This window comes from Passer montanus, unplaced genomic scaffold (genome assembly GCF_014805655.1).
Source record: "Passer montanus isolate IOZ18808 unplaced genomic scaffold, ASM1480565v1 scaffold13, whole genome shotgun sequence".
NCBI lineage: Eukaryota > Metazoa > Chordata > Aves > Passeriformes > Passeridae > Passer > Passer montanus.
In genome coordinates, this window is record NW_024359832.1 from 2,442,631 (window position 1) to 2,457,349 (window position 14,719).

At 40.6% G+C, this 14,719-nt stretch overlaps 1 protein-coding gene across 5 annotated transcripts in view; it reads left to right on the plus strand.

Moving 5' to 3' along the window:
* The window catches only part of LNX1 (ligand of numb-protein X 1), a 123,440-nt gene that overhangs the window by 83,905 nt on the left and 24,816 nt on the right, over nucleotides 1–14,719 (plus strand). For 3 of the 5 annotated variants that reach the window (XM_039698835.1, XM_039698831.1, XM_039698834.1), the window contains 3 exons: nucleotides 4,735–4,976; nucleotides 6,588–6,743; nucleotides 12,229–12,384. In XM_039698835.1, coding sequence (XP_039554769.1) covers nucleotides 4,735–4,976; nucleotides 6,588–6,743; nucleotides 12,229–12,384 — 554 coding nt within the window. The remainder of the gene's footprint in view (nucleotides 1–4,734; nucleotides 4,977–6,587; nucleotides 6,744–12,228; nucleotides 12,385–14,719) is intronic. The other 2 variants (XM_039698833.1, XM_039698836.1) reach the window with 1 other exon arrangement.

The window sequence follows — 14,719 nt, forward strand, 5'->3', positions numbered from 1 at the left end:
TTCAGCACCAGGTTATCCAGGATGCTCTTGGTTGATCAGCTTTGGTTTCTCCATCACCCTTTCCACTGGATTAGTTTATGGGTGCTAGAGCATTCAGGGAGTTTGTGTAACAAAGGTATGGCACAAGCTGTTGATGATTTGGACCCCAGCTTGTGTGAAGACAAAATTACACAGAAATGAGGCTTCTTGCAGCGAGACCATAGCTGAAACATACTTGTCTGTCGTGATCAGGGCTTAGTTATGGAAAAGCAGTGACAGCCCATTATGCAGTATTTTTTTCTGATGGGCAATCTTAAGTGCTTTGTAACATTATTCTTAGTTTCATTCTGACAATGCGTCCGCTGCTTCTGCACTAAAGTAAAACAGTCCAAAATATGAGGGGTGCTGGAAGTGGGCAGGGAGGGGTCCTGCTCTGTTTATTTGTGTCGGGCCTGGGTCACAACCACTGTGACTCTGCAGATTCACTTTTTTCCCGTTTCATGCCCAGTCATGTGAAGTGACACAGAAGGCGGGGCATTTTTAAGAACACATGCATAATAAATCATAGGATCATAGAATGGTTTGTGTTGGAAGGAATGATAAAGATTATCTAGTTCCAGTTCCCCTGCCATGGGCAAATATATGCATATTTTTTTTACCTTTGTAATTGTTTTATTTAGATCACTAGAAGAGAGGTGAAAAAATCCATGCAGTTGTCCTTGCTTATGTTTTGGCTTTACATTTTTTTCCTATGTCAGCCTGGATAATTGAAATCCTTGAGGTCAATGTTACTTTCAATTTGTGCTTTGCTGTGCAAGTCAGGGATGCTGCAAGGAGAAGTCTCTTTTCAAACCCTTGTTTTAATTTGAATTTCAAATAATGTAGATATGTCTCTGTTGGCCTTGAGTTTAACTGAAGGCTTTTTTTATGAATGGTAGGACCAAGTTAAGACTGCCACAGGGTTTTGGATCTCCTTGCTCTGGCTCTTGGGATGTGCTGCTCCTGAAGCCTCGAGTGCAGAGTGTCCCTCAAGTGTGGAACAGGATACAGGGCAAAGATTGCCCTGTGGCTGCCAGTGTTGATACCAGCCAGAATTGCAGCCCTGGGTGAAATTTCAGCAGTGACCATTGCTCTCATACCACCCAGTGGTTAGCTCATACCAGAATATCAGACAGTAGATATCTGTTTCATAAAAGAGGCTGTTCAAACAGAAGAAACTATTTTCTCAGTTTCCTGTGCACCCAGTGACACTACTTTAATGGCACAAACTGTACAACACACATTATTCATGTCTGTTTATCTCTCTGGGTTTTGGCCTTCAAATTGTTTCGGTATCGTACGGCTGCACGGATGTACTTGCTGTCCAGCACAACTGAGAAGGAACATAAATCTGTAGTTCACCTTGGCCTGCAGACACTGTTGAGTTCACTTTCTGACTGGTTATGTTAATCAGGTATCCCACTCTTCCAGCTGCAAATCAGGCACTGTGATTAATACTCACAATGAGAGAGCTAATTATTGCTGGCATGTAGCTGTTTTATGTTTCTCTCTTTTCTGGGAGCTAAATCCAACCATATGGAAAAATGTAGCTTGAACACTATAAATATGATTCCACTTAGACAGTCATCTCTTCTGTTTTCTGTTATCACAGCAGTGTCAGCACAAGTAAAACAATGAAAGTGAAGAGATGCTATTGCAAATTTTATTACAAGTTTGAGGTCTTGGGACTTTTTTTTCCTTCTTCAAGGACACTGTGTTAATCTGAAGAAAGAGGTCTTGATTTGTGTTCATTTATGCCTGCCACAATTATTTAAGAAATAGCTTCAGTGATCATACTTGAAGAGCTCTGGTTCTTCTTTAACTATTTCTGGCAGCGCTAGAAAGATATGCTTTGTGCTTTGTATCATGACAACTTGTCTTCTCCAATAAGCCACATCTTAAACTGTGTCAGTCCTCTCTACTTTCAAAGTAGCTGTCTTCTGTTCATTGCTGTTGGAATGAAGCTGTTGACTGTGTGTCTGCAGTACAGCCAGCAGCAGCAAGTGAAGATTTCCACGGAAAGAGAAGGCTGTAGCAGCAAACTGCAGATGGGCACCAGGCAGTGACTGAATCCAAATAGCTAAGAATCTTTGGGCAGAGCCACTTCTGATCTTCATATTGATCTTCATATTGATCTTCATAGAGCTTTCCAAATAAAAATACCACATGCATTTGAGAACCCATTCACAAGGCTGGTGTTCTAGTATCAGCCACCGAAACTTTACTGACACGGGAAAAACACGGCCAAAAGAAATAAAATGAACAGGAGTGGGAATATCTCTTATCACATTCTGAATCTTTGCAAGATTGTTGTAAAGCAGAGACTGTCTTCTGATAACAGCAAACAGTTCTCCCCAAAGCCACTTCTCCGTGTTGGGTTTTTAGACTATTTTAAAGCTATTTTGTCAAGCGTTCATGGGCTGGATTAGCAAATGTGACTTTACTGCAAGAGAGAGATGTCAAGGATGGGTATCCAAAACACTGTGATGAAGGTGTTTAGATGAGTAGCAAGAGGAAAAGGCCTTTGTGCTTCTGCTTCCCATGAAATCTAAAGGAGAGCATCCTGCTATAGTTTAGGGTTCTGGGGGAGTGAGAAAATCTGGAAAGAAAGAAAAATACCTGCTGCAATGGAGGCAGGAGAGCTCTTCCTTTCTTTACATGACTACTCTTGCAGTCTTGCCTTGCAGTGGGTGCCTGAAATAGCTATTCATGGTCTTTTGAAGCAGTTGACCCATCTTCTCTTCCATGAGAGTATTTTCTTCTGAGATGCTTCATTTTGCTTGTGGAAAGTTTCAGAAATGGGTGCCTGAAATAGCTATTCATTGGTCTTTTGAAGCAGTTGACCGATCTTCTCTTCCATAAGAGTATTTTCTTCTGAGATGCTTCATTTTGCTTGTGGAAAGTTTCAGAAATAACTTCCGTTACAGCCATTCCTATCCAAGCCTTAAAGCATATACATAACACTTACACAGTTGCATCAATATGATAGAGTTTGGTTTGGGTATTTTTCCCCTCTTTAGGATAAAAGTTGTCAGAAGCAGGATGAAGTAAATTATGGTAAACCATAATCTAGTGCCAAAAAAAGGTTCTAATTCAATTGTCTCATTAAAAGTCATGATAGAAATTAAACTGCTACTCCAAAGCTGATACAGAGAGCTTGATGACATTTCCTCTTTCTGTCTCAGGAACTGTTTCCATAATAATTTCTCTTCCAAGTCTTCTGTTCAGTGTGCTACTTCTTTTTGTGACACTTAACCCACTAGCATTGCGTACTGTATGTATTATGCATTGCCATTTGTGCATGCCATATATTACAAAGAGCTTTCTATCCCTAAGGGTTTCTGCAGCTATTTCTGTGAGTTTGTCCTACAGGGCACTTTCATGAAAGTCATCAGTTAGCCTTCACCATGAAGAAAGGGATAATAGTAACTGAAAGTAGGCCAAGCTCATTAGATTATGATTAAAAGCAATTTATTTTTTTTTTGATGCACTGAATGTGGTTCTAGTGGGTAGCACTGGGCAGAAGTGGTGCTGGTGAATTCACAGGTGCTGTGTCCTTGGTCACTGTCTTTTCAGTTGTTTTATAGCTTTAATTGAATACTGACTCATGAAGACTACAGTGACCTTTAATTTTATTCAAGTGACTTTCTTTCATGAGTCTTAAAAAAGAAATGCCATGCATGGTCCTGCCTTTGTTGTCTAGGATGAATCTAGAACAGATATTTGGAAGCATTACTAAGTGTGTTTCAAAGCAGGCTTGTAACTTGCCCCTTATAATGCTGTATCTTGAGCTCTTTTGAGAACATGTGTTTCTCCACTAGAAACAGAGGATTTTCCCCCAGAAGAAGTTTAGAACCTACCTTGAGGTCCCCAAGCTGATGAAGTCCCAGGCTGGCCCAAGGACCTTGGCATGGGGTCCCAGCCCCTTGGTGGGAGCTCTACAGTCCCTCCTTGACTCCAGTGAGGCTGCAGGGTCAGTGGGATCCCCTACCCCCCTTGCACCTCTTCCTCTGTCAAGACAATGACCTGCCTGTTTTAGTGTCTCAGCTGAGCTGGAATAGCAGAGTTGGCAACTTCATCTCTGTAGCTGAATTTGAAAACAATTAATCAGTTCAAGTAGTTAATGGTCTGTAAAGGCGCCACATGTGGCCTGGATTCCTGCAGCCCCCAGGTGTTCAGCTCCCACCTGCAGCCCTCCCCTTATGGTTTGCTCTGGTCTCTGCAGGCACAGTGCCATGCTCCACATGTGACCACGTTGGTGACCGGGAGGGTTTTTCAGGAGGCAGAACTGGATAAGGTGCCTTTTGTTTCACTAGCAGACCCAGAGAAGCTATCAGGCCTCACCCTGCTCTCCTTCGTCAATCAGAGGCAAGCTGGAAAATACAGATTGTAGCCTCTGGCTTAATTAGCCACCTGCTATTCTTGTCCTCTTGCATCCACAGCAACTATTGATACACATAAGACTACACACAAGGCTCAGGCTCTCTATTTTTACTTGACCAGCAGTACTCTTCCCATGTAAGGTGATAACTCACCTCCTTTGAAGCACACACTGGCCTTTTTCCCTCTTGTTAATAATAATCCATATTTCACTGGTCACCATGATCATCACAGGTTGTACTCCATGTGATTCCTTGGAAGCAGAGAATTTCCATAAGTACGCATGATTTAAACACAACTTGCTATCATGTCTCTCTTTCCCTCCCTTCTCCTTAGATGTAAAGGAGCATCCCACTATGGCCTTACCAAGGAGCGGAAGAGGCGTTCCCAGGACTGCTCTCCAGACCGTGGCTCCAGCTTAGCAGTAGCTGCCCTGGGCCCTGAGCTCTCAGCAGCTGCAGCCATCGCCTTAATGACAGATGAGCCAGGGCTGGTGAACCCGGCCTTCAGCCCCACCTCAGAGGACAGCCAGCTGGGCAGCAGCCCCGGAGACCTGCACCGCAGCAACCGCAACAGGAGTAAGAGCCAAAAACGATGGCTTCACAGCTTGCAACAAATTCATTGTTCTGTTAAATATATGTCACTGGAGGATTTAAACAAAATTTAAAAAGAAAAGGGGTGGGGGAAGTCAAAGCTTTCATTTTTCATGGTTTATCAAATTGTGCACTCAGTGACCCAATAGATTTGAGGTGAAAAATAATGGCTTGGCCAGGGTCAGTATCAATCTGAAAATAGACTAGCTGTACACATGTAAACTGGAAATATTTAGAAATATTATTTAGGTAAGTCAGCTCTGTTGGAAGATTAAATGTTATGTGTGATGGGCTAGGGAAATGGTGTAGCTGGGTAATGTGTTTCCACTAAATCTTGGTGGCCCAAATAACATCCACAGACATGGGCACTACCCAAAATCTTGTTGGGAAATGTGTTTCACATTTGCCAAGTATTTTCAGGGGAAAAAAAAACAAACCCTAACAATTGCCTTAGGAGCTTGAGGAACATCTGCCAGCTTCTTGGGAAGGTGCAGTTTGGAGGAGCTGGTCCTGCTGAAATAACAATAGTCAGGGGACAAGCTGCATCAGGAGACTTAGCCTTGATCTTTCACCTTGTGACACTTCACCTGTCTCTGATGAGTGTCATGTTTGAAAAACAGGGCCTGGCTAAAGCCAGAGTCAGAAGTATTAATGGTGAGTTCAAAGCATGTATTTGAGGATTCTGCAGCTGAAATGGAAAAAGCCCACCTTGTGTGCTGCCAGTTGCATATTGGGAAAATGGATGAAGGGATGAAGATATTCTAGGAAATGAGAAGCATTATCCTTTTGTTGTGCCAGGGTTTGGAGAGGTGAGGAAAGGAAGGGTGCAAGAGCAGAACACCAGAATCTCAATAAATTCTGTCAGTTTTATTGAGTGTAGAGGCCACAGTCTGGTTTGAGGGAATGTTGTATTATTAGATTACAATATTTGGCTAGCATGCAGAGCTGGAACAGACAGAACAGCAACAGCCATGAAGGTTTCCATCTTTAGCAGGATGGAAAAGAGTGACATGTTTTGAAAGTATTATGACTTTTCTTTTGTATTCCTGTACCCGAGTCAGAATATGGGAGCTTTTGACCCCTCCCACCTGATAATATTTAAAATTTTTGACATGAAACAGTTGGCAATCATTGGTGGCTTTAGAGGCATTTCCAGGTTTTGAGGCAGTAGTAGTGGGGATTTTTTCAAGAAGAGTTTTAATGACTTCCAGCTTTTTTTGGTCAGACATGTATAGCTGAGGAAGGGCAGTGCTTCTTCCTTTTATATGTATTTTTCACAGAATTGCTGTTGATTCTGCCTTGATGGAAGATTATTCTTTCCAAAGCTACCACACTCACGGGAGATTTCTCCATGTGGTTGGCAAAACAGACAGGAAGGAGGCAATTCGAGGGTGTGGGACTGAGGTAGGGTGATTGTACCCAGATTCAGGTGGGTGCAGCCTTGAAGTATCAGCAGGACTCGGGGGCAAAGGTGAAGTACAGGCAGCCCTGATGTTGATGTTACATCCCATCATATGCCGAGGGCTGCAGAAGTGCTGTGGTTCGACACCAGAACTGCTGAACTGTACTGATTTGGTTTTTTCCCTGCTGTTGCAGCTCGACACTTTGAACGTTCCACTATAAGAAGCAGATCTTTTAAAAAAATAAACAAGGCGTTCAGTGTTCTTCGAAGGACAAAAAGTGGAAGTGCTGTTTCCAACCAGACTGACCGGGAAAGGGAGAGTGTTGGAAACTCTGCTGCTGGAGAGGAAGGTAATGTTCTGTTCATCTTGTGTTATCACTCAAAATGGGGAAGGGAGCCCTGTCCACGTGGGAGCTGGATATCCATGACTGACGTGTCTCTCTTGTGGTGGGCTGTGAGTGATTAAAACAAACAAACCAGAAAACACAATCTTTCCTTATTTTCTTCTTTCAAAAGATGTTACTGACTGGCAGGCAAGAATGTTGCTGGGGTGTCTGGGGCCTCATGTAGGGCTGTTATGGTAACAGCCTGCATGCTACAGCCAGCCCAGGATCTAGCCCACGGGATGTGGGATCTGGCCATCTGGGATCTATTACTGGAGCTGTCATTGATTTGCTCTGTAATTTTGTTCAAGCCTCTTCATCGGCATGTGCCTGTCCTTCTAAAGCAAATGGATCACAATAATCATACTTTAGAAGAACTTAATGAGTTTTGGCTAATGTTTATGAAGCACTGGAAATTCCCAGTGGGAGGATGGTATGGAAGTGCGAAGTACTGTAATTATTCTGCATTTCTGTGGGCTCCTTTATTACCTCAGCCAGGCAGGTGATGAGGTAAGAATGCTCTGCTCTTAAACAGCAGGGAGAGGCAAGTTTGTCTGATGTATGTCAGGGATGAGGGGTCTGGCAGGTAGTAACACTTAACATTTGGCCTTCTCAAAGCAATAAGCAAATGTTACTAATCAGTTTGGACCATAATTATGAATGAAACCAACAATGGCATTCATGCATCAAGAGGAAGTGATGATAGAGTGGGAATCAATGTCTTAATCAAGGTCTTCACTCAGCTTATTATTCCTTTGCCTGATGCCTCAGCACCTCATGCCTCTTCCCAGATCAAATGTTCAGAATGCAGGCTTTAAGAATATAAAATATCCCATTCCTTTTTGCTCTGTATTCAAGTTCTCATTGAAAAAAGACACAAAATAAGCACAAAAGGCTGCCAAATGCTACTTTCAGGCACCATTGTGATGCCATTGTGAATAGTGGTAAATTGGAGAACCATGTTCAATATTCTTCTGCTTTATTTGCTCATTCTTTCAGGAGAGTTTCACTATGTTACTTTGTTCTCGGTACTTACTCTCCTACTTCACATACTTGCTGATAGAGCCAAAATAAAACCTGGTAATTCAAAATCAGGAACCTTCTCCATAAAAGGGATGGGAATATACTCCTTGACCTGGAAACATAATGAATAATTTTACTATATTTTAGAATATTTTAAAATAATTTTTATTATTAAAATAATATTCTTTTCTTCCCAAGTAAAATTTTACAAGTAAGTTGTTTATATCTCTGTTTGAGCAGGCAGATAGATTTCTCGTTCCATAGCAACTCTTCAATCCACTGTGAGAAAAGCTTGCCTTTTTTTAGAATGAGTGAAATTCTCGCTGCCTCAAGTTCATATTTTTTCAAAAGACATCCCTTCAGGATGATGTACAGACCACTTTCTACCTAAACATATAGCTGACATTAGTAATAGTTGTACTGAAATCTTGGCTTCATGTCCAGGGTGTGCAAATAATCTGGATGTCAACAGCACCTATCCAGTAGCCCAGTGCAGTTCAGATGTTAGCAGAAGTTAGCAGAAAAGTGTGGAGATATCACTGGCCTTTACATTCCCAGAAAATGAAAAGCATTGTTGTCTCTGTAAGGGATGTATAATGGCAAACACTGCAGGGTCCACTGACAGTGTCAGGATTGTCAGTCTCTCCTTGGCTCTGCTTGTGGTTTCATTCCTCTGCACCAGCACGCCTGTAAACTTCCAAATGTATTCTGCTGCACTGGAAAAACCAGGTAGGCATATAATTACTTAATAAGCAGTTACTCATTAGTATGAGATCACGGAAGCTGACTACTGAAATTACTTTATTAATTACATTTGCAAAGAATGCATTTCGATTACATATTTCTGGAAATTGATCTTTTAAAAATATAAGCAAGTAACTTGAAGCAATGCAAATACAACTTGAACAAAGATTGCAATTCAGTCCTTTGCAACAGTGCTTTGTGTAATGGCATCTCAAAGGCTTTCTCTGTTTCTTCTTGGAGGAGGAAATGAATGTACCTCTTTCTGTAGCAGTTATCATCATCCTGCCAGCTGGGGGCTGGTTTCCTTCTCCAGTTCTGTATGTTTTCTTCTTTTAGGTTTTTTTTTTTTTTTTTTAACCTCAGCTGCTCTGAGCAGTCAGCAGCTAGACTTCTGATCAGAGCTGTTGGTCAGTCTTTGGGGATAGCTGCAGTATGCTCTGCCCTGTGCTCACTGAGTCTTACATATTGAAGAAAAGGGAGCCCTGCATGACTGTCTCACCATTGCCACGCCAATCTCCTGGGAATGGAGGCACTCCTGTGGAGGTGAATCAGGTGGTTCCTCACTTCAGAGGTCCCCACACCCACTGGGAAATGTGCTGCTGCCTTGCCCAAAGTTTCATAGGTTTGTGTCTGGGACCATCTGAGAAAAGAACTCAGCCATGACTCAATGCCCCAGGAGATCGGGCAGCATTTCACCAACTCTGTGGTGACCACTTTTCCTCACCAGCTTTAGTCAGTGCATGAGCAGAATAAAACTGAGACTATACCAGCCTCACAGAATGATATGAGCCCCTTCTTGCTGATGACCTCTTCTTGATAAGTGAGAGGTAAGATCATCTGGCAAAGCTCAATGTGTAATTCACCTGACTCCAGTTTTCAGAATACCCCCATCTTAATTCACATGTCTCTGTTTAATCTGGTTTGCCTGTATTTTGGTCAAAGGAGCTCTGAGAATGAACACCATATCAAGTAACCATGTATTAGCCTTCAGCAACCCTTCATTAAGGGTGTGTAGGTGCATTTAATCTGAAGCTGCTATGTTTGTTGAGCCAGTGCTCAGTTGCAATATGACTGTGGGGGTACAAGACAAAATAATTGTTTCTGATGAGGGAGAAAAAACATTCAAATTCTTCTTAACTAGAAGCTGAATCTAGTACTGGTTTTGGAAAAAACTGACACCCAGGGACATTGCAAAATATGATGCATAATATCAAGTGTGTTTCTGTTATAATTACAGCAGAGAAATAGTTACAGTCTAATGCTATCTTACACCTGGAGCTGATAGCCATCCTGAACTGCAGAGATTACCTCACGATTTATGTTTATATCCTGTGGTTTGATTTGTTTAAACAACGCTATATGTGTTCATTTTGGATTCAAATGATTCAAGCTTTCTTTGTTTCTCTGTTTTTGTGGCATTTTCAGTAGAGAGTTGTTAGATGTCCAAACCAAAGAAAAAGTTAGAGGTGAATGAAAAGTACAAACACTAAAGAGAAAATATTTAGGGGGAAGGAGTTGTTAAGATTTTCTCATTTTTAATGCTTTGTTATTTGTAAAATCCCATGCAAAGAAGTATTTGTCTCTATATTTGTCAACCAAGCTTGTGATATTTATCTGAGGGCAATTTCATTAGCAGCATTTATAACTACAAATAGCTTTCCAGGTCTGAAGCAGAAGTGTAGAAAGCTTAAAAGAAAGAGTTTCATTCTGAGATCTGAGGGAAGGTGACAGGGACATGCTTAAGGCACTGATGTATTTAAGATGTAATATCTTCTGACTAGATCTACTAGTGTAAATGACCTTGACAATCTACTTAAATGATAAAATATCTCCAAGCAAAGAGTGCTCCAGCTTTGCAATGCTTATTTGTATCACTGTGCTCTTAGTTTGGCTTTACACCTTAAATTGAGTTCCAAGAAGGACTGTATATATATATATATATATATATATATATATATATATATATACACATACACTCTTTCCTCAAACTGATCTACTAATATAAGTTGTGAACCAGCTAATGTTTTAGGAGCAAAGAATTTGCAGGTACAATTAAAAAAACTTCCAAACTTCCTTACAGTTTTAGAGTAAAAGAGATGTATTTTTGACTTTCAAAAACATCATTGATTTCATGTTGCAGTCAATCCGTTCTAAAAGAAATTTAATTTAGGGTTGCTTGAGGATGGCAAATGTTTTTCAAGTCAAACGCAGTCTCATAGTGGATGCAGTTCTCCCATCTGGCATTGCTTTGCAGCAGTCAAGACCAAGGCAACCCCAGCAGGCAATGGCAGAACCACAGAACAGGCTTCCCTCTTGTACTGTTCAGTGTGAACTCTGTTATATTTTTGAGAGATATATATACACATACATATATATAATATATAGATAGATCGATAGATTAGATAGATAGATAGATAATATAAATTCTTCAGTGTTTGGAAAAGTATGTGAAGAAAAAAAGGTAAGTGAAACACAGATGGTATCAACCATTTCATGGCATTAAGGCTCTCTGTATGCAGAAAAAAAGTGTTTTATCTAGCCTCAGGACAAGACAGTGCAGCCCCACCTCTGTCTCAGGAAGGCTGCACCCCACGAAATCCCACCCTGTTCCTATTTTTCTCAGATTTGATTCAGCTGCCATTCTGATTTCCCAAACCAGCTGTTACAGAACTGGTTCAAAGTACTCCACTCTGGAACAATGACCCAGGCAATTTCCCACAGAAAGAGATTGTCTCTGCAGCATTTCCTCTCCTGCAGACCAATGAATTTGTCTGCTGTATATAAGTCACAGCCCTTTAGATACACAGTCAACCCAGCAACAGTTTCGTTTTAGTTCTTTTGGGACTCCTTTGATGAGAGGAATGTCCAGGAGCAAGAAGAGAGATTAGAACTGGAATCACCTTCTACCTGCCCCTCCACTGGAGAAGCATCACTGGAGAATTAATGGAAGACATTCAATCAAAAGGATGGCAAACCTTTGGGGAAATGGCATGATAAATGAAAATCTGTTGAGAAGGAAAACTTGCAGAATAAAGTTCCCCACCAGCACAAGGGCATGTGATACTTACAGACACATTAATTTTCCAAGACTGGGTTACACAAGCTTAATTTAAATTCTGGTGTCCAGATGCTGGGAAGGATGAATGTGTGCTGCTGCAGATGGTCCTATTTGTGGGGGTGAGCTGGCACATTAGTCAGGCTGCCTGATCTAAATGAGGACTTGCAACAACAGATACAAGTTTTGTTTACAGTGACCTTTGATTAATCTGGACTCAAGAGTCAGAGCAAACATTGCACATTGTCACACTGAATCCTGGGAATGAAAGCAGAAGCTGCGTTCATGGCAGCACTGTTGGAAGGAGCATGATGCACACAGAAGTCAGCAGAAACCTGAGCACTGAAGGAACACTGCCATTAAATATTATAAATTGGGGGGAAAAATAGTAAGCATACTTAAAATTTTGTAATACTTTGTCATGGCCACTGTACTAACGAATACTCAGTCTCCCGCATTGTGCCAGATAAATGAATTCTCTGTGGAAAGCTGGTCTCTCCTGTGTTGTTTACCATAAAGTAATGTGTGAAAATATTGATAACATTGCACACTAATATTAAGAGAATACTGCTCGAGAAAAAAGCCCACGCAATCTTTCTGAATGCAGGTGACATTTTATTATATTGACAGATTCAGAATCCTCCATACAACCCCCCGTGACAAAATCACAACACTCTGTGGGAAAACCTGGAAGAATCACCAAAAACAAGACAGAAAGTTTCCTTCTTTCTAGATTCAGCAGCTCTTCAATATTTAAGGACTGGAAATATAAAATGGTAAAGAAAGGTATGCAATACTCCTGGGTTTTCCTGCTCTGGAAAACCTGACCAAAGAAAATGGAGAATTTTTTTAAAAGAGTGTAAGGGCTGGAAAATGGAGTCTGTGAAAATTGGTACTCCAGCCTCACGACAGAACCTATATATGTGTGAAAGGTACAAGCCTTCAGCTAAGTTGGAGTTCCTTCAGTTGGGCTCCTGAGGCCCAGTAATTGTATGCAACCATGTGCTGAAGCAGGGTCTAGCTTTTCTGGGTATGGTCTATACATTAGAAATTAAATTTGAAGACATTGCTTTCTAGACATGGCATCATCATGAAATATGCATGGTAAGTTTTCATCAAACTGCACACAATGTTTGCAGACTTTTTGGTGAAAAAGTAGTTATGAATTTTCTTAATTTAAAAAAGTGTATTTGTGTACTTTATATATTTAGATTGACACACTTACTTTTAGGTTATCAAAATAAGCATTGGCCTTTTACTTATGACAGTCTAGGTTGTTAACAATCCAAGTCTCCATGTAGATGTCTGGGATGAAAAGAAGAGGGAAGACTTCAAGTAAGAGAGCAAAAATTAATGGATCATAGAAGAGTTATTTTGGTTGCTTAGCCCATTTGAGGATAAAATACTTGTTTATTATGTATATTTGATAAAGAACACAAATCAAATGAAGACAGGAAGTGAGGCACTACAGCCTGCTAGCTATGAAAATGTGGCATTAGAGACTTGCAGACTGGCAAAAGAAAACCATCTTGGAAAGATTTGGGTTGCTGTAGACTGCACATTTCAGAAGGAAATTAGACATTAAAAAAGTCTGCAAAAAGTCATATTGAAAGTCAGCCAAGTGCCACTGCAAGTCTTAACAAACTGGGTAAGGCATTGTTCAAAATGCAAAGAAATCTATTTATGTTTATACATATGTAAAAATGTAGGTAAGTCTTGTACAAGTGTAGAGTCTTGTTCACTGCCACATTGCCCTGATTTTGCTCTGGCATAATTACAGGTTGAAATAACATGAGAGTGTCAATAGCTTGTTCAGTCCACAATTCTCCATGGACAAGAAATCCAACTGGATAATTCCTTTAGAAGAGTTTTTAGAATGAGCTATGGAAAAATGAACATCAGTGTCAAAAAGCATAGTTTGTTAGGATGTGAAGTGAGTTATTAAAATACGTCTGTTATAGGTCTGTTTTGGTATCTTCAATATATGCATGTATATTTATTTGCATGCAGGGAAGATCTAGGTGTCCAGATTTTCATCTGTATTTTTACACATAACTACACTTATAACCACCCTGAGAGTGTGAAATGTGCATGCTTATTCTGATGCAGGATCAGGCAATTGGTGATTTTTGAGCAGTATTTGTATTGTCTGACTTTAAGCACCTCACTGAGATGCCAGATTTAATTGCCTCTTTTCTTACACAGCAGTGGAGAACATTTGGCACCTCTGGGGTGATTTAGCATGGGAATCACTCTCTTCGGGTGCCTGTGCACTACACAGGAAGTCAGAGCAAGTAGATCACCAAACTGTGCATTTGAGGCCTGGATTTAGATCATGTGAATCCACCCTTCAGGCTAGAGAGAATTGAGCAAATTACAAGATGAGCAAATAGCATTTAGAAAATAGAGGAGCATAGGGGAAATGAAGCACTTTCCATTCCTGAAACATTAAAGTTGCCTGCAAAACTGTAGTAAACCTGTATTAACACAGAAACTGCTATTACAAGAATAAATGGTTGAGTATTAGGTTGGTGAAGGCTGTGTAGTTATCTAGACAGACTTTTATTGCCTGTCAAGTCTGTATAAAACCACAAAGTCGAAGTCTGTGCTACTGGTAGGTGCTTTTTACAGACGTGGAGGAGGACAGCTTCCCACCCTGAAGAGCATATGATCAAAGAAGTGGTAAGGGATGCAACATGGTGTTTCTCAATATTTTTTTCCTGCTCTTTCTTTCCCCTTGCCCTCTCTCAAAAGGTTTTGGTGCCTTGCTGGTTTGTTGCCTGCTAATTCGTGGTAGTGAATATTTATTTTATCTCAGATTCTGGTCTATAAAGTTTCATTTTTTCACTAACCACTCTTCATTAACACTCACTGTATTTTAATTTATAAAATAGGTTATTGAGAAAATTTGAGCAGTTAATTTTTTGACTTATAGGTTTGTCATATAACCACTGCATTGGATTCACATGCAAAAGGTTTAAATGCTTTCTCTCAGCTTTGGGGAATTCAAAATAATTGAAGGCTGCTATGCCTGTGCTGGAAAATTCACTGCTGCTTTTACTTCAACTTTGCTCACTGCTAAATATGGATTAAAATTCTGAATTTACCGAGAAGGAAAGAA